This window comes from Muscardinus avellanarius (assembly GCF_963383645.1).
Source record: "Muscardinus avellanarius genome assembly, chromosome: 5".
In the NCBI taxonomy this organism is placed as follows: Eukaryota; Metazoa; Chordata; class Mammalia; order Rodentia; family Gliridae; genus Muscardinus; species Muscardinus avellanarius.
In genome coordinates, this window is record NC_137790.1 from 3,963,262 (window position 1) to 3,989,572 (window position 26,311).

The window sequence follows — 26,311 nt, forward strand, 5'->3', positions numbered from 1 at the left end:
GATCCTCCTGTCTCAGCCTCCCGAGCGCTGGGATTACAAATGGGAGCCACCCTGCCTGGCTGTGAAACTATTTTTATGCTTGGAATTGTCAGCCTCACCTGCCAGAGACCACAGACCAATAACATAAATGGTGAGAGCGCAGAGGGTCCAGAACCCAACCTGACAATCTCTCTTAACCCTCTCAGCGAGGGTTAAGCACCGTGAGGTTGGCTGGAGCCGGAATGCGGAATGCATGATGTGATCTCTGTTCCTGGGCCCCTGCAGCTGAGGGCTGGATATTTCAGCCTCCCTGTGCTCTGATTCCAGGCCCCCGAGCCCCACACTGAGCTCGCAGCAGACACTCCATAAATATTTGCCAAGTGAAGCACACAGATGATTAAATAAATGAAATTGGAGTGTTTTATTACTGGACTGCCGCAGGCTCTTAGTCACCCACAGCTGCGGAGCTGCGTGCAGGAGACTGCAGACTTAGGGAGGAAGGCACCTCGGGCTGAACCTAGGACACGGCACATGACTCACTTGCTAGACAATTCTTTTTTTTCCCACCAAAATAATGACTATGTTGAGTTTCAAGTTATCTTTATATATTCAAAACCCCAATTATTCTCCCAGTGTTACTCTAAATGTTGGTTACATTCCCTACAAACAGGCTTAAAATAACCATTTGCTACCCTAGCTGCAGGGAAGAACAATTTTAATTTTCAGATTCTGTGGGAAAGGATGGAGCTGCCTGGTCCTCCCAGAGGGTCTCCAAGTAAGCCCCGCGGTGTTGGGCGCGGCTCAGGAACGGGGGAGGGCAGAGGGAGATGCAGCTCCATTACAGGCTGGGGGTGATGATCCCGTGCGCCGCTGGAAAGGTCCTGGCATATTTAGTGGCATTAAAACGGTCCCTCTTCATTCCCCCATCCCGCCCCATTAATCACCTGCTTTGGGGAGACACAAGGTTGCTCTGCTGCAGCGAGGGGGTGAGTGTTGTGCCTGTGGAAGTCTGAATGACTCACCTCTGCTCCAGTTGTCTTCCCAAGCCTGGGAATTCCCTCTGGCCCCCACCGGAAGGCAGAAAAGACATCTTTCTGAGCCACCTGTTCTGCATGTAAAAAGAGGCCAGTGCAGGAGGTGCGGGAACCCTTGCTATATTCGAAGTGGACTTTGGATTTGGGGTTGGTGGTTGAAATAAAGCAAAAGTTATTTCCGAAGAGGGGAATGCTGTGAAAAGCAAGCCGAGAATCTGCAAGACATTTAGCAGAACGAAAAAGTGGATCCGGCCGGGCTTGATGGCGCATGCTTGTAATCGCGAGGCGGAGACCAGAGCATCACGGTTATGGCCAGCCTCAGCTACTTAGCGAGGCTCTTTGCAACTCAGTGAGACCCTGTTTCAAAAAATAAAAAAGACTAAAAAATAGGGCTGGGGGTGTAGCCCAGAGATACAGTGTCCCTGGTTTGCACTCCCGGTACCAGGAAAAAAAAAAAAAAAAAGCCAATCCTAAAAGATTACCTACTGTAGAATTCCTGAACGTGAATATAACTTTTTTGAAATAAAATATCTGAGATAGAAGAAAGAGTTGTAATCGCCGGGGCTCGCGGGTGCAGGGAGGGAAGGCCGCCGAGGGGCTAGGCAATGTCCTGCGCCTGGGCCGTGGGGAGGGAGCACACGATCCTGTGCAGGCGTCCACACGGCGTGTAGTGCTTAGCGCGTTCACAACAGAACTGCCGCGCTAGGGGGCAATCTGAAGAAGGTCAAGGATCGCAGCCGAGTCAAGATCCTGGTGTGTTATTTATTACGCCACTTCTTAACTTCTTTGCAAGACGTAGCCAAGTTGCTAGCACTGACTTATTTCTTGCGACTGCGTGTAGCTCGACAGCTACTGGAGAAAGACCCGCACAGGTGAGCGCGCACGGTCCCGGCTTGCTCCCCGAGGGGGCCGCACGGGTGGGGCCTCCTCCCGGACTGCACGGGGCGGGGCCAGCCCGGCAGGGGGCGGGGCCAGCCCGAGGGGCGGGGCGCCGGGCGGAAGTGACGCCGCGGGGCGGGGCGCGCACCTGGGCACCTGGGCGGCCGCGGCGGCGCGGGGCGGCGGGGAGACGCGCGATGGAGGCGGACGGCGGCGGCCCGTGGGCCTGGGGGCTGCTGCGCACCTTCGACGCGGCCGAGTTCGCGGGCTGGGAGAAGGTCGGCTCGGGCGGCTTCGGGCAGGTGTACAAGGTGCGCCACGTCCACTGGAAGACCTGGCTCGCCATCAAGTGCTCGCCCAGCCTGCACGTCGACGACAGGTCAGCGGCCGGCGGGGCGCGGCGGCTCCCGGGCTCTGCCCAGCCAGGCTCCGCGGCGGCCCGATGGCGGCCCCGATGGCGGCCCCGATGGCGGCCCCGATGGCGGCGTGCGCTCGGCCCGCCGGGGCGGAGGACGCGGGGTAGCCGGCGAGCTCGTCGGGGCGCCCGCCCCCTGGGCGCCGCGGTGCAGAGCCGCTCGGGCCCCCTGGCCCCCCGCCCTGGCCTCGGGGTCGCGGTCGGTCCCGAGTGCACCTCGCGCCTGGCCGAGCCCTGGGCGGCGCGTCCGGCCCGCCGGGACCCACCCGGGACCCACCCGGGACCCGCCCGGGCGCTGCGGTCTGCGCTGGGCTTAGAACAATTGCCGTGCGGGCACCTGGGCTTTGTGAGTGCAGTTAGACTCCGTTCGACTTAGTCAGTAATTTACTTTGGAGCACAAATTGGTGTAAGACAGTAATTACCTCGGCCTGGTTCGGGCGAGGCGTCCGGGGCGCTCGGGCACAGGCGCAGCGCGCTCCGGGCTCAGGCCTGGCGGGGGTGGGGCGTGGGGGGTAGGAAGGTCGGAGACAGGGAGGGGAGGGGGGCTTCTGCCTCGGCTTCCTCGCCCCTCGCTCGCGTTTTAGGGGACTTGCCTCTGGGGGAGGGGCTTGCATTAAATCTTGCTCTGCGGCGGGGCCCCAGGGCCTCCTGAACCCCGTTTCTCCGTCCCAAGTCAGGATGGAGCCTGCCTGGCCTTCTCTAGCGGGCTCCCCGAGGGAAGAAGGACGCAGAGCCTCTTCAGTCGCTTTGGAAAGCCTGTGCGGCCTGCGGTCTGTGTGGGTGGGGTGGGGAGCAGGTTCTTGAAAAGCAGTGTGTGTGTGTGTGTGTGTTTCTGTTCACACTTGGCGTTCTTAGTCTCTGCAGAAGCTTCACTTCGGCGTCTTTGGGCTGCTCACCCTGTGATGAGGTTTGCCTGTAAGTGAAGCCCTGTTCTCCCCGAGGTTGTCCAGCAGAGGCAGGGAGGCTGCGCCTTCGAAACTCCATCTAGCCTCGGCTGCCTCGCAGACCTGTTGGCTTGCTGGGGTGGGGCCTCTGAAACTCCTCTTGGGGGGCAGCGGTGGCTGTGTCTGGCGCCTCCATGCTCGGAGCCGCTGAGGCGCAGCTCACTCTGTACTTCCGTCCTTAGCCCGGCCTGGAGGCTACGTAGTAGAGGTGTTGGTGAGTGCTCGCCGTAACCTCCAAACGCAGTTTCTTGGAAGCCTCTGTGGGGTGAGGCCAGCGTCCTAACATCACCACTCTCTCCAGCCACGCAGGGTGCCCGCCCAGACTGTGGAAAGCTCTTCCTCACAGCTTTCCGTGCCTCTGCCCTGGGAAGCTCTCGGCCGGGAGGGGCGCTGTAGGTATTTTGATGAAATCCAAACCACTTTGGAGAACCAGCCAGCAGTTAGATTCTGAAAGGCAGGACTCGCCACAGGGCCGCGTGGACCCTGAGGGGGGCATTTTGACGCCTTTAGTCTGGTGGACTGGGCCAAAATCACCAGCGAAGATCTTCACGCCGACGTTTCATATGGGAGAACAAAGTCCACCGTGCAGCCCCGGGCGGACTCCTCAGCTCGCACCCGGAGCAGCCTCCTGTTTCCTAGGCGGCCTGGTTGGAAGTAGGCTTTCTCCACTGGAGGTGGTTCACTGAGGATCCATCAGAGCTTGGTTGGAAAGTGGCTGTCCTTTAACTGGAAGCCTTTTCTGCCCTGCCCGATGCAGGCAGGTGCTGGCATGTCGGCGGCGGGAGGGCCTGGTCAGCTCCGCCCGACAGACAGGAAGCATTTTGCCTCCCACTAGGCCTGCCCAGTGAAGCGGGATGGAGCCCTGCAGCCCGGTTGATTTTTGGAAGTGGCGAGGCCCCTGCCTGTGTGAGAGGCCCGCTCCAGTGGGTGGGCGCTCCAGTGGGTGGGCGACTGCCTGCTGGCAGGAGGCTCTCTTTAGCCCGGTGCGGGAGGGGCTGGCTGTATTACAGTCTTTCGGAGGCTGCTTCTAAACCTTAACATAGCCTGGCTCCGTGTGTCCTGACAGACGTTTCAGTGCTCTTTGAATGCAGCTGCCCCTGCCCTCCATCCTGCAAGGTGTGACGCAGAGGAAGGGATAGAACGATTTTCTGGGTCCCCCGGGCGTCCTGGCTCAGCCTTGCCTGGCCTTTTTGAGCGTGATACGTGTCACCTCTGCCAATGGTCCAGGCCTTTCTCCAGGGTGACCTTTCGGCCGTCTCCACTTGTGGCTTACCCATTCTAGGCACCGGTGTGGGCGAGCCTGCTTTTCATAGCTAGTCTCACCCGTTGCCCCTCCACCTCCACTCTGGGCTGCCCTGGCCCCAGCCTTTGTTTGGTGTTGACTGGCTCAAACCCTCACACCTGCAGGCTGCCCCATCCCAGCTTCCTGGGACCAGGGAAATGTCTGTGGAGAGGGTCTACCCAGGGGACCTTTGGGTGCTCCCCAGGGGACCCCTGTTCATCTGAATTCCTCCTCTTTGCGGGGCTTGGTGCCTGGGGAGGGGCTAGCTGGTTGGCTGTGGTAGGGGCCTGGCAGACTCTCCACTGGGGGCTGGGGTGGATTGTAGGGACCGGCACTCACCACTTGGGCGAGAACGAAGTGACCCCAGAGGCCCGCTCCTCCCCACCCTGCCCCCAGCTAGGAAGCGGAGTCTAACAGCGCCAGGCTGGGAGCCGCTAGCGCTGAGGGCTCAGCTAGTCGAGGCGAGCCTGAGCAAACCCCGGGTTTGTAACTGCAGAGCTGACAGTTGGACAAGCCCGATTCTTGTCAGTTTTAAAAATAGCAGTGTGGGAACCCCTCGCAGGCTCCCTGGGAACGTAATTGGGCTGGCTGGTGTGTGGCAGGCCTGGCCTGGAGGCCTGGGCTAGCGAGGGAGGAAGGCATCCCCTTGCCGCCCCGGCAGCTCACCTAAGGTGGCTCCCAGGCCTCTGCTGCACGGTCCTTTGTTGCTGGGCCTCCCCTCCCTGCCTCTCCCCCGCCCGAGGTCTTCTGCTTCTTGCTGCCAGACTGCGTTCCAGGGCTACCTTTTCCTCATTTCCTAGATAAAGGCTCCCGGAGAGGGAGTCCTGGGCTTCCCTGGCTGTCTGCACCGTCCTGTGGTCTTCGAAGTTTCTGAGTGAGGATACCCTAAGGCTTCTCTAAAGGTCCCCTTTAGAACTGATTCTGACATTTCGCTGGGCGTGGTGGTGCATGCCTGGAATGCCAGTACTTGAGAGGCTGACACAGGAGGATTGCAGGTTCAAGGGCAGCCTCAGCAGTCCTGAGCCTCTCTCATCAACCTAGTGAGATCTCGTTTCAAAATAAAAATAAAATAGGGCCGGGCGTGGTGGGCACGCTTGTCATCCCCATGCTCGGGAGGTGGAGACAGGAGGATCGTGCAGGTTCGAAGCCAGCCGCGCTGGCTTAAGAGACCCTGTTTCCAAATTTTAAAAAATATATAAGAAGTAGGTGCCTGGGAGTGTAGCCCAGAGATAGAAGAGTTTCCAGGAACCCCAGTACCACCAAAAAAATAAAATAGGGCTGGGGATGTAGTTTGGAGGTAGAATGACTCTGGTTCAGTCTCCAGTGCTTCAAAAAAAAAAAAAAAAAAAGAGCAAAGTGACTCTGACCCATCTTCCTGCTCTGTCCCCGGGTGGGGACATTTGGGCAGCCCCGAAGTGGGCAGAGGTTGGGATTGGCCTGAGTGCTCCTGAGCGAGAGGGTCGGCACAAGACGGAGCCCCAGCGGGCTCTGATCAGTGCCCAGAGACTCCATCCGGAACCATGAGGGGCAGAAGGTGGGATCCAGGATCCAGTGGTTTCTCCTTCCTGCCCAGAAGCCAGATCGGCCACCCTGTCCCCTAACAGCGGAGGAGGAGGAGGAGGAGGAGGGACCCAGCCCTGCCGGGCAGTGCTGGAGCCAGCCACCGTGCAGCTCATCACGGCTCCGATGTCAGTGGGTTCCGTGGCCCAGAAACGTCCACCTTTCTGTGAACCGTGAACAATGAGATTCGGTGACAGTGTGCGCGTGCCCTGGGCTTGGCGCCGGATGTTCCCTGCTACCGGCCCTACCCAGCAGAGGCTCAAGGCTCTGGGTCCTGGTTGGAAAATCTCTCCAGGGACTGTTCTTTAAAAATAATTTTTTGGGCCGGGCGTGGTGGCGCACACTTGTAATCTCTGCACTTGGGAGGCGGAGACAGGAGGATCGTGCGGGTTCGAAGCCAGCCTCTCTGGCTTAAGAGACCCTGTTTCCAAATTAAAAAAATATATAAAATAGGTCCGAGAGTGTAGCCCAGAGGTAGAAGGGTTTCCAGGAACCCCAGTACCACCAAAACAATAAATTAATAAATAAATAATTTTTTGGTACTGGGAATTGAACCCAGGGTCATTGTACTTCCAAGCTACACCCCGCCCCCCAGCTCTTTAATTTTTTTTTTTTTTTAATTTTTGAAATAGGGTTTTGCTAAGTTGCTGTGTCTGGCCTCAAAACCACAATCCTCCAGTCTCAGCCTCCCAAGTATTGGGACTACCAACTGGTGGAAACTACTACTAATAATTATCTATGGTTTCTTTTGTGCAGTCATAAACAGACACTAGAAATACTGCTTAGGGGAAAAGTGTATTTTAAATAATAATTGCCCTTTGACAAAAAAACAATGGTGGGTTTTGTCTGGAGCACTAGCAGTCTCTTCCACGGGAAGGCCCTCCCTGCCTGCAGCTCTGGGCAGGCCCCTCGCAGGCTCAGTGAGTTCTGGGGCTGCTGGCCACACCCAGCCCCGAGAGGGCCTCAGCTCTCTGCTGCCTGTGGCCAGTGCTGGGGCACCCCAGCTGTGCATTCTGGGAGCCTTGCAGAAGAGCCGCAGGCTGCGGTTGCTGGGATTGGGGCTCAGAGGTTACTAGGGGGTTCAGGGTCAGACACGCTTCTGCGAATGTGCAGGCCCTTCTGAGCAGATGCCAGGCGGGCGTGCCAGGGGCCGCGCTCCACCAGAGTTCTGTTTGCCCCGAGGCTTTGCTCAGTTTGTTGCTGGAGCCTGTGGTGTGTCTCCGGGTGGTTGAGTTCCTCCACGAAGTGCCCGGAAACGTGTGGCCGGTAACAGCGGGACAGCGCCGGCTCCCTCCGGCCTGTTGCGCAGAGCCCGGGCTTTCTCCCCTGGGAGACTGAGCCTGGATCGGCTCCCCAGAGCAGCTTTGTGTAAATGGGGTTCTGTTCTTCAGAGAGGCCGGGCCTGGGAGGGGGCGCGCACCGGCCTGGGTGCGATGGCGGGAGGGCCGTGTTTCTGTGCCAGCCGGGGGCTGTGGGAGGGTCGCCTGGGCCGTATATATCAAGCCCGTTGGGCACTCACAGCAAATATTTGCAGAGTGCTCCAGAGCCCCCTTAGGAAGACACTCCGTCTTCATCGAACCGACCTTCCTCTAAGAATGTACATTTGTTATCAGGCGGTCGGCTTAACATGGATTGCTGTGGTCTGACACCCGTGTGGGCAGCGCTGGCCAGTCCAGGGGTGGTAGTAGCCACCGGCGCGGTTAAGGGGCCTTAAAATCAGGTAGCAGTGGAAGTCGGTGTGTGGGGGGCTGCTGAGTACTTGTTTTCTGAAAAGGGGGTGATAAGCCCGTAGCTTCAGGAACCTCTGGGACCACTCTTGGAATGTCCACTGCAGGTAGAAACATGGCCCGAGCTGCCCGCCGCCCAAGACCTTGGGACAGGAGGGGCGCTTTGCTCAGTCTCTACTTAGAAGCAGAGCTCTAAATTTACTGCCGAAGGACGTCTCCCAGGGCCACCCGGTGCCGGGGACACCAACACCGCCAGGGAGGGGTCAGGGAAGGCAGGAGCGGTGGGGAGCGCAGGTCATGACTGTCACTCTCGCAGCTGCAGGACAGAAGCAGAGCTGGTGGCCAGCCCGGGTCGAGGGCGCGTGGGAGTTGGTGACCCGAGAGGCCAGGCGGACACTGCACTGGGCGCACCTTTATTGTTTATTTATGGTGCTGGGGATTGAGCCCGGGGGCGTTATACCTCTGAGCTACACCCCTATCCCTATTTTTAAATTTTGAAATAGGGTCTTGCTAAGTTACTGAGGCTGGCCTCCAACCTGCATTCCTCCTCTCTCAGACTCCCAAGTACTGGGATTACAGGATGCACCACCACACCTGGCTGGGGACTCCTCCAATGTGTGGGGACCTCAGCCGCATTCTTCTTGGAGGAGAAGGGAGCCCAGCCCAGAGGAGTCCTTTCCTCCTCCCCTGAGCAGCGTCCTTAACTGGTGCTTGGCATTGGCTTCCAGCCCTTGGCTGCCCGTGGTGCAGATGCCTGTTGGGTGCGGGGGCTGGGCTAGGAGCCCCCCCCCCCCCCCAGTCTGTCGTGGATTGCCGGTCACCATGCCGGGGTGCCCTGTGGTGCTCAGGGACCTTCCTCTGTGTCGGGACCCACTGCTGGGTGCTGTGGCTGCCTGCGGGAGGAGCCGGCTGTCCTCCTCTTCCTACTGGAGGGAGGGAGGCATGGGGGGGCTGCAGGCTGGCTCTGCGCTCTTCCATTGTTCATATGACTCGAGTGCTGAGAAAGCGAGCCATGCTAGACTCACCCCTGAGTTGTACACATTTGGTGAGTCCTCCCGGTCCTTGATTCCCTTGGTCAAGGCCTGGGGGCCTCCCTGGGCTCCTGGTGGCTGTGAACCCGAAGAGCCCCGCGGTGAGAGCCCTGGTGGCGGGTCTTGGCAGGGCCCTTGCTGGACTCGAGGGCACCACCTCAGAGCTGCCCCCAGCTGTGCGGGCTGCGCGTGGACCCCTGGCAGCCGTGTGAGCAGCGTGAGGACTGGGTCTCCTGGGACAGTTCCAACTTTCCCTTTAGGGCTTGTTATTAGCAGGTGTCCCAAGCCTGCCAGGACTTGTTCTTAGGAGCGAGGGAGGCCTGGGAACCTGTGTGCCCCCTCCCACCCGGGGTAGAGGGCTCTGTGTGCTTGTTGGAGAGGCATGACATGTCCCTGCAGGGCACACCCTGGCAGGACTTGGCCTTTCCCCCTGGGTGCACCCGAGACTTTTTTTTTTTTTTTTTTTTTTGGTGGTACTGGGGTTCCTGGAAGCCCTTCTACCTCCAGGCTACACTCCCAGACCTATTTTTACATTTTTATTTGGAAACAGGGTCTCCTAAGCCAGCGCGCGGGGCTGGCTTCGAACCTGCGCGATCCTCCTGTTTCTGCCTCCCAAGCGCGGGGATTACAAGCGTGCGCCACCACGCCCGGCTACCCGAGACTTTTGACCCTATTGCTAACAGCCATGCCCTGCTGTTCTCTGGGAAGACAGGGCTGCGCCAGGGCCAGGACCTCAGGCTTGGGGTGGCAGTGCCCTCCACACAGGCCGGGAGGGTGAGTGCTCCGGGCGGGCTTGCAGGCCTGGGTCTCTGTGACAGTGGCCCATCTCCACAGCCCATGTTGAAATGTGGGGAGACAGTGGAGGTTCATGTACACAAGCCAGGGGCTGGGAGCAAGACTGTGGGCTTACACAGAACCACCACATGACCGACCCAGCAGAGCTGCTCCTGCACACACCCGAGAGCAAGAAAGTGGGGTCTCGGGCAGACACATGCACCCCTGTGTACAGAGGTTCTCACAAGTGCCAAGAGGTGGAGACGATCCGTGTCCATCAGCAGAGGAACAGAGAAGGTGCGGTCTGTCCATACAGTGGAGTGCTATTCAGCTGTAAAAAGGGATACGGTTGGTTTTTTTTTTTTTTTTTGTGGGTCTGGGGATGGAACCCAGAGGCATTCGACCTCCGAGCTACACCCTCTGCCCTAATTTTTTTTTTTTTTTTTTGAAATCGGGTCTCACTGAGTTGCAGAGGGCCTCACTGAGTAGCTGAGGCTGGCCGCGAACTGCGATCCTCCGGTCTCAGCCTCCCAAATGCTAGGATTACAAGCGTGTGCAACCACGCCCGGCTCGTGGGATAAGGTTTGATAGATGTTATAACAACCAAGTCAGCCTTCAAAACATGGCTAGTGAAACAGCCAAACGTGAAGAATAAATCCTCTATGATCCCACTGGTGAGGTGCCTAGAGTAGGCAAAAGTCATAGAATGGAATGGGGTTGCTGGGCCTGGGGGCGGGCAGCCTTATTGTTTAGTGGGTGCAGATTTTGTTGGGGAAGATAAAAAGTTCTGGGTATAGATGGTGTGATGGTCACACAACACTGCGAATGTGTGTGACGCTGTTGTAACAGGCGTGATTAAAATGGAACACCCTGTGTTTTACATATTTTACTACAATAAAAAACATGGCCAGTCCTGCTTTAGTTTATTTAGACTAGTGCCGTCCCACTGATGTAAAGGCGAGGTGAATTCAGGAACCGTGAAAGGGTTGAGCTTAAACACAGCCGGTAAGTAAGGGTTCCTCAGACAGATAACTAGTTGGGATTTTCAGTCGAACCTAAGGTGCTCTTCCTGCACCCCAGTAGAAGGGACTGTGGGATTCTTCTTTGGCTTCTAGACCCTGGGCATGGGCCGGGTGCTGTCCGTGGGAATCCAGCTGTTAGACCTTGTCTACGCCGAGGTGGTTAGGACTGCAGACTTCGTGAGCCCCTGTGCCCCTGGTGCTGCGAGAGGCCTGGCCAGCGGGCTCTGCGTGTGTGGCGGGGTGACTGCCGCCTGCTGCTCACGTCTCTGACCTTTCCCAGGGAGCGCCTGGAGCTTCTGGAAGAGGCCAAGAAAATGGAGATGGCCAAGTTCCGCTACATCCTGCCGGTGTACGGCATTTGCCGGGAGCCCGTCGGCCTGGTCATGGAATACATGGAGACCGGCTCCTTGGAGAAGCTGCTGGCCTCCGGGTCGCTGCCCTGGGACCTGCGCTTCCGCATCCTGCACGAGACGGCGGTGGGCATGAACTTCCTGCACTGCATGGCCCCGCCGCTCCTGCACCTGGACCTGAAGCCTGCAAACATCCTGCTGGACGCCCACTACCACGTCAAGGTGCGGGCCGGGGGCGGGGCTGAGGCGTGGAGCTGCGGGTCAGGATGGGGTGGGGAGGTTGTGGGAAGGAGCTTGGAGCCAGGGCCTCTTGCTGCATAAGAACTCCGGGGTCCCGGCTGGTCACAGTATATAATGTGTAGCTGGAGTCGGGCCCTTGTGAACACTTAGGCCTCTCCCCCAAGTCCTGGCATGTCATAGTTCTCAGCACCTGGGATGGATTATGGATTTATGGATTCCAGTTCTGCTGGAATGCATTGTGCAGTCAACTTAGACATCAGATGGGATCCCGGGGACCTCGGGTCCCACGGCGAAGCGTGCACTTCCTCTGGTCGCCTCAGGGTGGGGTGTGGGGATGCGGGCGCTCTGCTGTGGGCCATGGACTGTCCTGGGTGCGGGCTCTGTGTGAGTGTCTACACACAGGACAAAAGTCACACCTGTGTGTCCTGGCCCGGGGCAGTGTGGAGGGGCTCTGTTGTATTAATGCAAGGCCTGGTCTACGTTTGCCTCTCTCCCCCTTGGATAAGTTAAGACTCAGAAGTGTGGGGTAGCTGGGCTTGGTGGCGCATGCTTGTAATCCCAGCATTCGGGAGGCTGAGCCAGGAGGATTGCAGTTTGCAGGCAGTCAGCGACTTAGTGAGAACTTCTGCAACTCTGTGAGGCCTTGTTTCAATAAAGAATAAAATATAGGGCTATGGGTGTAGCTCGGAGGTAGAATGTCCCCTGGGTTCCATCCTCAGTACCAGACACATACACACAAAAGTATGGGGTAGCCTAGCTAAAACGGGCTTCCTGGAATTGCTAGGGGCTGCCGTTGTCATTGCTGTATGTCTGAATATGTTTCTCCTCTGGACAGCGGTGAGTCCAGGCGGTGACGGTTGACCCCGGCTGGCACTGCCCCATGTTTTCCCATGACCTTCTCGGGCTCTCGGGAGGCTCAGGGTTCTGCAAGGCCCCCGCGTGGTGTATCACCTTCCTCCTCCCTGTAGGAGCGCAGTTAGGGCCTCTGTCCCGTCCTGCCCACACAGGACACAGCAAGGCATGGGTGTGCTCCGTCACCTGCTGCTGCTGACCTTTAGGCAAGACCTGCCCTGCCCTCAGCCCTCAACCCCAAGGTGGGCCTGGGGCGTGCACACAGCCGCTCCCCCACCCAGACTCAGCCGAGCGCAGAGACAGGTTTTCAGTAGTCGCCGATCAGCTATTTCTCAGGCGCTACTCCATGGTAAGATTTTGGCCAGAAGATGGGCTGCTGTCCTGCAGAGCGGAGCAGGTGGAGGGGTGAGACCACCACCCGGGGTGAATTGGCCCACCGTGGCGTCCGGCACGCACCCTGCATGGCGCCCCCGGGTCCCGTTTCCTTGGCTTCACTCGCAGTCCTGGGGCTTTATGAATATTAAGCCCCTTGCTCCCAGCCTGCGTTCTGCGGCAGAAAGAACAAACGAGGGGAGGTCCCCGCCCAGTGCCAGGCTCCCCCACGGGACCCACATTGTGGCCGTGTCCACCCGTGAGGCTGGTCGTCCAGCTGTGGGGCAGGGGCAGAGGCTGACCCGAGTCTGTGGCCTACGGCGTCCTGGGTTTCCCACCCCACCCTCTTCTGTGTGCTCCTGGTTCAGGAATCCTACTGAGCGGCAGGCAGCGGTCATGTGGGCCGGAGCGCTTAGCCCCAGGGGTGGCTGGTGTTGCAGGCTGCTTCTTGGCTGGACCTTGGGCTGGGCCTCACGGGGGAGGACGTGTGGCCGTTCTTGGAGGACAGGGTGACGGCCTCTTTCTGGGTGTCCCGAGGGTGCTGCCTCTGGGTAGGCCTGGGGCGCCACCCCAGCTCAGTCATCTGCCTGAGGAGGGGGCAGGGAGGCAGTGTCTCGGGGTCAGTGGTGGCGAGTCCTCAGTGCCGGTCCTGGAGCTGGGGACATCACTGCTAGTGCGTCCTCCCCAGCCTGGGTACACAGCAGGGGCTTCACGCTGGCTCAGTCGGCAGTGAGTGGGCTCCAGGTCCTGAAGGGTTTGCGTTCCCGCCCCAGTTACACAAAACTGCCTTGGAAGGCCTGAGCTGGATGGCGTGTCCGTGTGTGTGTGTGTGTGTGTGTGTGTGTGTGTGTGTGTGTGTGTTACTGTGAATTGAACCCAGGGACATTCTGCCTCCCATCTATATCACCAGCTCTTTTAAATTTTGGTTTTGAGACAGGCAGGTCTCAGTGGGTGGCTGAGGGGCTCTCTCAACCTTCGCTCCTCCTGCAGATTCCTTGAAGAAGCACTTGGCTTGGTGGGAGGGGCAGGGGAAGGCCCAGGCCCTGGGAGGAGGGTCCTTCTACAGGAAGTGACGCTGTGCCCCCAGGCTGGGACAGACAGACAGACAGCTGTGACTCCCTCTGCATGCCTAGCACACCCTGAAAGGCCCCGGGAAAGGTTGCCTTTGTGTGACCTGACAGCCGTAATCCGACATGTTAGTCACCATTAAGAGGCCTGAAACAAACAGAAAAATGTGTTTACATCATGTATTTCCTTTTTTTTGGTACTAGGAAAATGTATTTCTTTGATTCTTAGAAATAGCTGCCTGGGCGTGGTGACGCATATCTGTAATCCTCGTACTTGGGGAGGTTGAGACAACTTAGGCTATTTAGCAACTTAGTGAGACCTTGATTCAAAATAAAAAATATTAGGCTGGGGATATGGCTCAGAGATAGAATGTCCTTGGGTCTAATCCCAGCCCCCCCCCCCCCGCCTCTCTCTCTCTCACACACGTGCACACACACAATTCATCATGATTGAGAGGGATTTACTCCTGGGATATAAAGGTGGTCTAACACATGCAAATCAATAAATGTGGTACACCACATTAATAGAATGAAGGACAAAAACTATATCATTATATCAATAGATTGCAGGTTCGAGACCAGCCTCGGTGACTTAGTGAGGCTCTCAGCAGTCTACCCAGATCCTGAGTTCAAATAACAAAATAAAATTGAACCGGGGCCCTAGCTCAGGGAAGAGAGCCTCTGGGTTCAGGCCTGAATGCCACAAAACCAAACCTGGCTGCGTGGTGTGCAGGAGGAACCAAGCGAGGGGTGGAGGCTGCAACGGGCCGCCTCACCGGTCTTGCCCAGCTGGACCCAGTTGAAAGACCGTGTTCTTGGGGTCCCCGTGAGCCCGAGCTCTTGGGAGTCTGAGCCGAGTGCCAGTGTTGGAGTGTCCTGAGCCAGAGGCCGTTCAGTGCTGGTTGCCGAGTCCCCGCTGAGAGCAGGGTGTGGAGGGCCCTGGGCTGGGTGGAGCGCGGTGCCCCTGGGAGCCCTCTGTGCCTACGGTGCACTTGGGCGCTGGGCTGCTAGCAGGGACTTGGTGTTTCCTTTCCACTGCATGTATATTTTTTTGTCTTTGTGGCCCTGGGGATTGACCCTAGTGCATCGTGCTTGCGAAGTGAACACTGCCACTGACCTCCACCCAGCCCCACCACCGAGTGTGTTTTGGAGTGGCCTGGCTTATCTGACAGTGCTGGGAAGAGCAGTGGCGGCGTCCGGGCGTCACCAACGCCGCAGTCCCAAAACTGACCTGACCTCTTTCTAGATTTAAAATGTCTCGGGCGATCCAGTGTAGTGGGGCACACCTGTCATCCTAGCACTTGGGAGGCTGAGACAGGAGAATCACAGGTTCCAGGATAGCCTCAGCAAGTCGTGTGACTCTCGTCAACCTAGTGAGACCCTGTTTCCAAATAAAAATAAAAATAAAAATAAAGGATATAGCTCGGAGTTAGAATGCCCCTGGGTTCAATCCCAGCAGCCCCCATCCCACATACACACACATACAAATTAGACGAAATGCCCCCGGCTGTTGAGCAAGGCTTCCTTGTCCGAGAGCCTGCTCTGGGGTTAAAGCAGGCTGCTCTCCTGGTCCTCAGGAGGGATTGGCAGGCTGGGGCAACGGTGGTCCATCCCGGACAATGCCGGCTCCTTCCCAGAGTGGGGCTTCTCTTGAGGCCTCAGAGGCTTGTGGGACCAGTAGAACCTTGGGGGCCCTCAACCAGCACCTGGGCCTGGCGGGCCTGGGTTATGTACACAGTTCAGCCTGACTGTGGACACAGAGGGCCTGCCCCGGGGTGCCTTCCTGCTGTCTCCTACGGATGTGCTCAGGGATCCCCTGAAGGCGGATGCATGGGCCACACGTTCTTCCTGCATGCAGGGGACACAGGCCCCCCGCTCCCTCCTGGGCCCGGCCAGCCTGGGAGTAGCCCTGGCCCAGCCGTGTTTCCTGTGGCTGCATGGGTGTGTTTGAGGAGGAGCCTAGGGTTAATTAAAAGGCTTAACAATCCCTACGCCTTGGAGGAGAAAGGAAGGGGCCCTTTTCCGCTCCAGTCAGGAGCCCTGTTAGTGCCAGGGAGCTGTGACTTAACCCCACACACAGTGCTTCAAAGGGCCTGGCAGAGAGGCCTGCACCCACTTGTAGTGTAAGTGAGCTATAGGGACCTTTGCCAACAGGAGCGCTGCCTCCCCAACAGATGGGAGTTGGAGGCAGGGCCCGGGGAGCTAGTGCCTGGGGGCCCTGAGAGCCAGGGTGAGTGGCCAATAGGCAGGTGGCCCATGTTCTTTGCAGGAGGAGCCAGCCGAGTCTGTTGGTCCAAGCGCTCTGGGCAGAAAGCAGCGTGCCCGTGGAGGTGCTGGGTGTGTGTTGTGTTTACTTTAAAGGGCTTCTGAAGGTGCGTTCCCTTTAAAGGCCTGCTGGCACTTGCCGGCCCAGCTGGAGGGTTGCGTAACCAGATGCCTGGCTCGTCACGTGGCTCCCTTACCTGAACACTCAGCCTTTCCTGTATGCGACGGGGCTACTGCCTCGTGCACACGTGCGGCCTCACGGATGTAGGGTGGCCAGTGTTCCTGAGCTCTCTCTCCCAGGGAGGTCCTTCCTTGGAGAGCGATCTTTTTCCTGCCCACGTCTAGCCGTCGCCCTGCCCGAGCTGCCTGTGCCCGGGGGACACGGCGGCCCCCAGGTGTTCCACCGAAGGCTGACCTCTGGCTGCTCTGTTGCAGATTTCCGACTTCGGGCTGGCCAAGTGCCATGGGCTCGCTCACTCGCATGACCTCAGCATGGACGGCCTGTTCGGCACCATCGCCTACCTCCCTCCGGAGCGCATCCGGGAGAAGAGTCGGCTCTTTGACACCAAGCACGACGTGTACAGGTGTGTGCTCGGGGCCTAGCCCGAGTCATTCTGGGACGCTGAGGCTTGCCTCCGGGCCCCCGTCAGCATGGGGTTCGGTCCAGATGACAGGGTGTGTTTGGTGGGTTTGGGGCTCTAGCCTGTGGTCCAGGTCCCTTTCTTTGCCGTGGGCGTCACTGGCTGTGCCAGGTAGGGCCACTTACATAAGCGGCCAGAAGCTCCCACATCGCCTTGCTTTGGCGTTTTTGTGGAATGTGGGTTTTATTTGCAGAAAAGCCTGCTGCTCTAAGTCCCCAGGTCCATGTGTGTGAGTTTGGGCCTCCCACAGTCCAGTCCCCTCTGAACTTCTTGAAGCCGTGGCTTATGCTGGCTGGCGTCACCTGCCTTTGATGAGGGACCTAAGCGGGATGGTGAACCATACATTCCCCAGGTCGCTGGGTCTCTTGCTTCTCATTGTCTAGCTCCAAACCACAGCAACTTCTCACAGAGGTCAGAGGGTGGGAGAACGTGGCTGCGCTCACTTGAATCTTGCAGCCCCTCTGGTCCTGTACCTCCAGCAGCCCTGGCCCCAGAGCACCCGCTCTGCCCCCGGCCATCGCCAGGTAGTCCTGGCTGACTGATTTTGAACCTGCAGATTTTTAAATTAATTTTCGATGTGAATGAATTCTTATGTCAATAGCCACTGCCGATTCACTGCCTGGTGGTGGCTTAATCTTTGAATTCCTACTTTTTTTTTTAATGTCTCAGATTGCATTCTTTTTTTGGTACATCTAGAATAATTTGTTTTCTATAAAAATACATACGTGCCCTAATAGCCAAGAAAGGTCTTCCAGCTCAGCTGGGTTGCCGTTGGTGTTTCCTGGGTGCTTTTCTTAGTCCTCTGATGGCACTCCGTGAGCTGGCAGGAATGCTTGCTCAGAGCCTCACTCTGTGCCTTCGAGGGTTGGAGCCACAGAGAGGAGGGCAGCGAGCTGCTGGGACTGCCCACACTCACCGTCGGCTCATTCCCCAAAGGCCTGAGCGTCTGCTCTGCCCGGGCTGTTTTCCCTGAGAGCGTAGGGCCCAGCAGGGGAGGGTGCCCTTCGGACTCCCGCCAGCTGTCTAAAGGAAGCTCCGTTGGCAGAGTTGCAACTGTCTGACGTCTGAGCTACTAACATGGACTTCATGAGAGACACACACACACACACACACACACACACACACACACACACACAGAGTTGGAGAGACACAGAGAAAGAGAGTGAGCTGCTACTTCTAGAAAAATGTCCCAGCATCCCTCTTGGCGGTTTTCTCCTGGTTGTTTCTCCGGCTTGGGCCTTCTCTGAGCTCCACCTACAGACTAACCTTCCTGGTTTCTCTTGCAGCTTCGCCATTGTTATCTGGGGTGTGCTCACACAGAAAAAACCATTTGCAGGTGAGTAGCCCTGCCCTCTAGGTTTGGTGGAACTGCAGGGGTGTGCTTCGGGGCCCCTTCTCGGTCTCTTGGGATGCCTGACCCAGCCTCCATCAGCTTGTGCTGCCTGGGCCTCAGAGCTGGCAAGGCCGTCCTCACGTGGGGATCCGCTCTGCGCTGCCCAGCAAGCCCTGTGGGCCGCAGCCACCTGCTCTCAGGCTTTCTACGTGCTGACCAAGTCTTTTTACAATTTAGTGTACAGCCAGGGAGACACATCCGAAACAGTCCATTTTTAGTTGCTGTTGATTTATTTTTATTGTTGGTTTGATAGACATAACGAAATATCGTTTCACCATTTAAAGTTAGAATTCGGCCAGCACAGTGACTCATGCCTGTAATACCGGCACTTGGGAGGCGGAGACAGGAGGATGGCAGGTTTATGGCCAGCTTTAGCTAGTGAGGCCCTTTAAAAAAAAATTGGTCTAGGAGTGTAGCATGGAGGTAGAATGCCCCTGGGTTCGATCCTTAGTAACACAAAATAAATAAATGAAGTACCTAATTCTGTAGCATTTCAGTGCATTTGCAGTTACACAGGCTTCACCACTCTAGTTCAGAGCATCCTTGCCACTGCAGCAGGGAACTCCTGCTCATTAGCTGCCGCCCCATGTTCTACCCTCCCCCAGGCACTCACAACTACCATTCTGCCGTCCGTCTACAGATCTGCCTTTTCTGGACATGTCCAGCTCATTCTCTCCCTCTTTTTTTAATTAAAAACCGTTGAAAATGCACATGACAAAATTTACCATGTTGACCATTCCCAAGCATACAGTTGAGAGTGGTAAGAACGTTAAGGCATGTGGACCAGCCTCCCTGAGCGCTTGGTGGATTCCAGGGGGCGGGGAGCTGAGCACCTCCCCCCTCGCCCCCCCCCGGGAGCCCCTGCTGTGGTTTAGTTTAAGTACATGGCTTGGTAGTTGTAAACGTTGCTTTTAGCTGCATTCGGGAAGATTCTCTTTCTCTGTTTGCATTTTAGAGTACTCATGTCTTGGCAATAGGTACGTAAAACTGCAGATCCAGAATATTTCAAAATATCAGTGATATTTAAAAATATAGATCTTGCCGGGCGTGGTGGCGCACGCTTGTAATCCCTGCGCTTGGGAGGCGGAGACAGGAGGATCACACAGGTTCCAAGCCAGCCTCCCTGGCTTAAGAGATCCTGTTTCCAAATAAAATATAAAAAATAGGTCTGGGAGTGTAGCCCAGAGGTAGAAGGGTTCCATCCCCAGTACCACCAAAAAATAAATTAATTAAAAATAAATAAAAATATAGATCCTGCCTAGCGTGTGTGAGTGCCCTGGGCTCAATCCCAGCACCAAGAAAAAGAAAAAAAAACAGAATTGGTGCCTGGGGAGCGTGGGTTTCCTCTGAGTATGGCATGAGCTTGAGTATCTTGGCGTTTTTTAAAATCCCTGTTGTCAGAATGGCCGTCAGGCATCCGTTTTCTAACAGGTCTGTCCCCGTCTCCTGCCAGCCTCGTTCTGCTCACCCACACTTTCCCCACTGGGTGTGTGGTCTGAATTCTTTTTTTTTTTTTTTGGTACTGAGGGTGGAACCCAGGGGCTTTTCTACTTCCAGGCTATACTCCCAGACCTATTTTATACTTTATTTGGAAACAGGGTCTCACTAAGTGGCTGAGAGCCTCACTAAGTAGCTGAGGCTGGATTTGAATCCGTGCCATCCTCCTGTCTCAGCCTCCCAAGCACGGGGATGACAAGTGTGAGCCAGCATGGCTGGCTTGAATACGTTTTAATGCAGCAGCTTGCCCAGTGGACTTGAAATTGTCTTCAGGTCGACACCTGCAGCACTTTCTGAGTGTAAATGCCGAGGATCGAGGCCCTTCTAGATGGGGGAGCAAGGCGGCTCCCTGTCTGGCAGTAGAAAATGTCCTGGGTGTCGATGGACTTGGGTTTCATTTAGAGGCCCCGCTGAGTTTGGACATCTGAGTTATCACAGAATAGCCTGTAATACTTCAGATAGGTATTGCACCAGGCTTAACGGGAAGGTGGGACAGACTTCAGGAGAGTCGTGGCAGCTGTCAGTCACTGGGCCAACTGCTCACACCTTGAGGCCTGTGCTCCAAAGGGTGGGATAGGAGCTCTCGAGGCGGAGCTGCTGCCGGGAACAAAACACAGAATCCAGCTGGATGGACGATGTGGTTTGGGCTGAGGAGAAAAAAGAACGTGGCTCACTGAGCGTTGCCCGAGGTCCTCTGTGATCAGGGCAGACCTATGGCCAAGACAGCAATGGCAGCAGAGACAGTAGCAGCCTGTATGTCCTCTGTGGGCTCATCACGTAGGAGACAGGCAGCTTAAACGAGGCACCTAGAGAACAGGCTGCCCTGTGAGGGCGTGGGCTAGTGGACCGCCGGTCTCCCTGGGATGGCGCAGGCCATGAGCCCCCAGCATGGCCCTCTTGCTGCCCCACACTGGAAGATGAGAAGCCATCGCCCAGCCCCTCGGCGCCTCCTGACCGGCCACCTCTTCTTTGCAGATGAGAAGAACATCCTGCACATCATGGTGAAGGTGGTGAAGGGCCACCGCCCCGAGCTGCCGCCCATCTGCAGACCCCGGCCGCGCGCCTGCGGCAGCCTCATCCGCCTCATGCAGAGGTGCTGGCACGAGGACCCGCGGGAGCGGCCCACCTTCCAAGGTGAGGCCAGAGGTCTCCTGGAACCTGATAAGCTAGCTTTATAACATGCCATCTGGCTAGAGCCTCTTCTCTCAGGGAAGATAGAAAGAGAAACCTTTATGGTGGAGGGCTGGGCGAGCCTGTGAGAGTGGGGCAGAGGCCCCAGGGAGCAGAGAACTCCGCATTCTGCTGGGGTTGTAGGCCACAGGGTTGACCCTGGCAGAGGTTGGGGGCCAGGCTCCCCCCGGGGAAGGCTGTTCACGAGACAGGTGGACCAAGCCGAGCCCTGCACAGATGGACTGTAGCCCTTGGGGCCGCGACGGGGCCCTGGACCGGTAGCCACCTCCAGCCACCGCCCCTGCTCCCAGCCAGGGAGCTGCCCAGGGGAACGTGCATGTTTCAAGTCCAGACCCAGGGGTCGTCTTTTAGACGGCTGCCTAACTGGTGGTCTGTGGCCTTTCTTTGCACTCCTTTGGGGGTCTCTTTCTCATGGGACAGATGTGTCTTTGGGGTAGAAAAGAAACCTTGATAGAATTGGAAGCAATCATTGCATTAAATCATAGAGGAGAAAATGAGAGAGCTGGGGACCCCTGCTGGCCCTGGTCGCCCTGCTCGGAGCTTCTGGCCAGGGCCCTGCATGAGTCCCCTGCTCTGAGGAGCCCAACCTTGAGGGTCTGCCGGAGGCCACCACCCTCTGTCCCTGTAGAATTGTGCAGAAGTCATTATTTGAGCCACATTCTCTTGTTTTCTCCCCTAAAGAAATTACTTCTGAAACCGAGGACCTGTGTGGAAAACCTGAAGAGGAGGTGAGGGAGCCCACGCGGGCCCTGGAGGGGAAGAGCACGCCGGAGCCTGGGAGCCAGGTACGGGCTTCTCGCAGGCGCCCTGGTGTTCCCGGCTTTGGCGGTGGGGTTCCCTCCTCTCTGCACATCCCTGGCCTGCCTTCTGCTTTCTCTCCCACCCCGAGCCCGTCCGTGCCAGCTGCGTCAGAAGCGTGGGTTCCAGCCTGCGCTTGGGCGTGAGCAGTGTGGGTGCACGCTTGACCTTGATAGACGCTTGCTGGACGCACCTGGAATCGTGGGGCAGCGCTCGCCTAGGGGTCTGGTCTTTTTCAAGGTACACAACTGGTGTGTTTACTAGTGTTTCATAGGTTATTTCAGAGGTGAGAAGAAGTTCCAAGTGCCAGGGCTAGCTAAATACCTTAAAGTGATAAGATTCAAGCCATTCTGCAAAGTGTAGCCTGATAAGCTAGCTTTATAACATGCCATCTGGCTAGAGCCTTTTCTCTCAGGGAAGATAGAAAGAGAAGCCTTTATGGTGGAGGGCTGGGCGAGCCTGTGAGAGTGGGGCAGAGGCCCCAGGGAGCTAATGGAGGAGGGTGGGCCCGGCCCCTGAGAAGGCCTCCAGCCAAGGGACATGGCTCCAGCCACCAGGACCAGCCAGAGCAGCTCCTGGGGTGGGTGGGTGGGAACTGAGGGACCAGAACAGGGAGGAACTTACTGCAGCTGTCCGCCTCGAATAAGAAGACCCTTCAAAGGCCCGTTGGTGCGACCCTCGTCCTTGTCTACATCAGACCCCAAGCCAGGCTGACAGGGCTGGAAGCTAGGCAGGGCGCAGGCTGTTGACAAAGTAGAGGAGCCTGGCTGTGCTGCCGCGTGCCTGCCTGCCTGCCTGCCTTTCTTTTTCTTTTCTTTCTTTCTTTTTTTTTTTTTCCAGTACTGGGAATGGAATCCAGGGGCATTCTACCTCTGAGCTACATCCCAGCCCTGTTTTTTAATTCTTTAGTTTGAAACCGGGTGTCTCTGAGTTGCAGAGGGCCTCACTAAGTAGCTGAGGCTGTCTGAGGACCTTGATCCTCCTGACTCAGCCTCCCAGATGCTGGGATTAGAAGCATGCGCCACCATGGCCAGCTCTGCCTTTGTTTCTTACCAACGCTGACCTTTGGGGTGGACGAGGTGCGGGCACCTCTGTGTGCTCTCAGAACTCACCACGCTCTGTCTCTCATCTGGCTAGTGCTGTGCACTCTGTGCTGGCGTTGTGCAGAGCAGCCGGGTGCTGGCCTTTGGGCTTTGTGCCGGCCAGGCCCAACAGGGGGTCTCTGTTGTAGGCTCCCTCGTGCTGTGTCTGGTAACAGATACGGCCCCGTGTCTCCTCCTGGCACTGTGTCGTTCTTGCCCGGTGGCTCCCGCCTGCACCGGGCTCTCCAGGTCCCTGCCCCGAAGGCCGAGCCCTCACTTTCTCCTGTCGTCCTCTGCAGGCTGTGCCCCAGTCCACGCGGCTCAAGCGCGCCTCCGCCCCCACCTTTGATAATGACTACAGCCTTTCCGAGCTGCTGTCACAGCTGGACTCCGGGATTTCTCAGACCATCGAGGGGCCAGAGGAGCTCAGCCGCAGCTCGTCCGAATGCAAGCTCCCGTCCTCGAGCAGCGGCAAACGGCTCTCGGGGGTGTCCTCTGTGGACTCTGCCTTCTCATCCAGGGGGTCCCTGTCGCTGTCTTTTGAGCGGGAGCCGTCCACGGGCGGTAAGTGGCACCTGAGGAGGGATGAGCCTGATAATGGGCTTGGGAGCGACCTGTGTCGCCGTTGGTGGGCAGTTAAAATCATTCTTGTGCTCGCTCTCCATTAACTAGCGAGTTGTGCGTGGCGGTGCGTCGTCGGTGCACTGAACGCAGAGATGGGCACATGGCTGCCGGGTGCCCCTACTGGGGTCTTGCCTATGCCAGCCCTGGGGATAGTGGCTGAGCTCACGGCTGCAAGTTGAAGACCACAAGTGCCGTTTGCTGCGTCCATCAACATCCTAGAGACCTGTCTCTGTGGAAGCCAGCCCTGCGCCCCGTTTCTCAGTAGGGATGGACACCGACACACTTGCACATTTGCAGGCCCTCCCTGCTTACCGTAGCCCATGCGTGGTAGCGTGTTGATTCTCCTAAGAGCTAGATAAACTGCTTCTCAGGGTGGCAGACAATCAGGGTGCAGCCAGTTATAACTTTTTTTTTTTTTTTTTTTGCGGTGCTGAGGATGGAACCCAGTGACATTCTACCTTTGATCCACACCCCCCAGCCCTATTTTTTATTCTTTATTTTGAAACGGTCTCACTGAGCTGCAAAGGGCCTCGCTATAAGCTGAGGCTGCCTGTGAACCGCGATCCTCCCGTCTCAGCCTCCCGAATGCTGGGATGACACGCGTGCGCCACCATGCCTGGCTCAGTCTTAACTTTTCAGTGTTCATTTTCTTTTCTCTTTATGGCACTGGGGATGAAACACAGGGGTTCTCTGTCATTGAGCTATCACCCCAGTCTCTTTGACTTTTTTATTTTGAGAAGTCCTCACTACATTGCCCAGGCTGGCCTTGAGCTTGGGAGCCTCCTGTCTTAGTATCCTGAGTAACTGGTGTGCGCCACCATATCTGGCATAGTTGGGTTTTGTTTTAATGCTGGGCCAAGAGTCCTGAAACCAGAGGTTTGGTCATTTGAGGATTATTCGGATGTGGGTCTGGGAGCTGGAGGGCCCTGCTCCTGCCCGGGCTTTTTCCTCTTTTTAAATGAAGGAACCGTAGCAGCCATGCCATTTCTCTGGGCCAGGATGGCTCTGGGTTTTACTTTTTTTTTTTTTTGTGGTACTGGGGATGGAACCCAGAGGCATTCAACCTCCGAGCTACACCCCTTGCCCTGTTTTCTATTTATTTGAAACAGTAGCTGAGGCTGTTCTCAAACCACAATCCTCCAGTCTCAGCCTCCTGAATGCTGGGATTACAGGCGTGCGTCAGCACATCCGGCTTGGGTTTAACTTTTTTTTACTTGATCACAACTCTGGAACCACAGAGTCAATTTTTACTTTGCATGTTGACAGAGGGGCACTTTGGGACATTATTGACCCTGCCCAAGGGTAACAAAGTAGGAGACTGCTTAAATGCCTGCGGTAAAAGTGACCTGGAGGCCATGCACATCCTGATGGGCCTTGCTCAGAGTCCCTCGACTGAGGGCCACCAGCACCAGCGGTCAGCCCTGGAGGCCCGTGTCTGCAGCTGACGCCCTGCCTGACCTTGCCTCTCCTCCCCCCCATAGATCTGGGCACCACAGACATCCAGAAGAAGAAGCTGGTGGACGCCATTGTGTCCGGGGACACCAGCAAGCTGATGAAGATCCTGCAGCCCCAGGACGTGGACCTGGTCCTGGACGGCAGCGCCAGCCTGCTGCATCTGGCCGTGGAGGCCGGGCAGGAGGAGTGCGTCAAGTGGCTGCTGTTGAACAACGCCGACCCCAACCTCACCAACGGGAAGGGCTCCACCCCGCTGCACGTGGCCGTGGAGAGGAGGCTGCGGGGCATAGTGGAGCTCCTGCTGGCCCGGAAGATCAGCGTCAACGCCAAGGATGAGGACCAGTGGACGGCCCTGCACTTTGCGGCCCAGAACGGAGACGAGAGCAGCACGCGGCTGCTGCTGGACAAGAATGCCTCCATCAACGAGGGGGACTTTGAGGGCCGGACGCCCATGCACGTGGCCTGCCAGCACGGCCAGGAGAACATCGTACGCATCCTGCTGCGCCGTGGCGTCGACGTGGGCCTGCAGGGCAAGGACGCCTGGGTGCCCCTGCACTACGCAGCCTGGCAGGGCCACCTGCCCATCGTCAAGCTGCTGGCCAAGCAGCCGGGGGTGAGCGTGAACGCCCAGACGCTGGATGGGAGGACGCCCCTGCACCTGGCCGCCCAGCGGGGGCACTACCGCGTGGCCCGCATCCTCATTGACCTGTGCTCCGACGTCAACGTCCGCAGCTCGCTGGCGCAGACCCCGCTGCACGTGGCCGCGGAGACGGGGCATACCAGCACCGCCAGGCTGCTCCTGCATCGGGGCGCCGGCAGGGAGGCTGTCACCGCTGAGGGCTGTACCGCCCTGCACCTGGCGGCCCGGAACGGACACCTGGCCACGGTCAAGCTGCTTGTGGAGGAGAAGGCCGACGTGCTGGCCCGGGGGCCCCTGGGCCAGACAGCGCTGCACCTGGCCGCCGCCCACGGGCACTCGGGGGTGGTGGAGGAGCTGGTGAGCGCCGACCTCGTCGACCTGGCCGACGAACAGGGGCTCAGCGCGCTGCACCTGGCCGCCCAGGGCAGGCATGCGCAGACCGTGGAGACGCTGCTCAAGCACGGGGCTCACATCAACCTGCAGAGCCTCAAGTTCCAGGGTGGCCAGGCCTCCACGGCCACGCTCCTTCGGCGGAGCAAGACCTAGCCTCCTGCCGCGGAACCCGGGGTCTGTGGGCTTCTCGTTTTTCATGTTCCACATGGGACGGATGGCGCTGTGCGGGGACACCTTACCCTCTGGCGGCTCACCAAAACACGGACGGGTGGTGCCTCAGGATGGGGGCTGCCAGGACATGGTACGCGCCAGAGAGGTTGGCCGGAGCGCGCTTGGCTGCCGGCCATCGCCAGTCGGGGCGTCAGAGAGGACACTGGGAGCAGTCGTCTGTTGTGCTGACGGTGCTGAGGTGGCGCCCTGGTGACAAAGCTCGGGCAGGGTGGTCCCCGCTGTCCCAGCGCGAGCCGCCTCTCATCACTCGGGGCACGCCGTCTCGGGGTGAGCGTGGGGGCTGTGTCCTCTGTCCTGGTGCAGTGGGGACAGAGGGGCCCGTCTGAGGAAGCTTAGCAGGCTCTTGTGCATGAGACGCCTTCGTAGACAAGCACGATGTCAGCTTGCCCGAGACCTGGTAAGAGTAACATGCAGGGCGGCGGCCCGGACGTGATTGTCCCGTGGTCAGTGCTCAGGAGCGGCAACGCCCAGGTCCTCACACTGTCCCTTGCTATCGCTCATTTCTTGTTGCATAAAATGTTGCTTTTGAGTTCCGGGGGCGCACACGTAAGCTCAGAAGTTCTGTAACTTCGG

The 26,311-nt window shown here is 57.7% G+C and overlaps 1 protein-coding gene across 1 annotated transcript; it reads left to right on the forward strand.

The window, feature by feature from the left end:
* Positions 1–2,089: 2,089 nt before the first annotated feature.
* On the forward strand, positions 2,090–25,660 carry RIPK4 (receptor interacting serine/threonine kinase 4; the record flags this gene model as incomplete). Its single annotated transcript, XM_080695782.1, has 8 exons — positions 2,090–2,271; positions 10,928–11,219; positions 16,229–16,377; positions 17,721–17,770; positions 20,300–20,458; positions 21,197–21,300; positions 22,695–22,959; positions 24,501–25,660. 8 exons carry the CDS (start codon positions 2,090–2,092, stop codon positions 25,658–25,660), a joined length of 2,361 nt encoding a protein of 786 aa, XP_080551908.1.
* Positions 25,661–26,311: the final 651 nt, after the last annotated feature.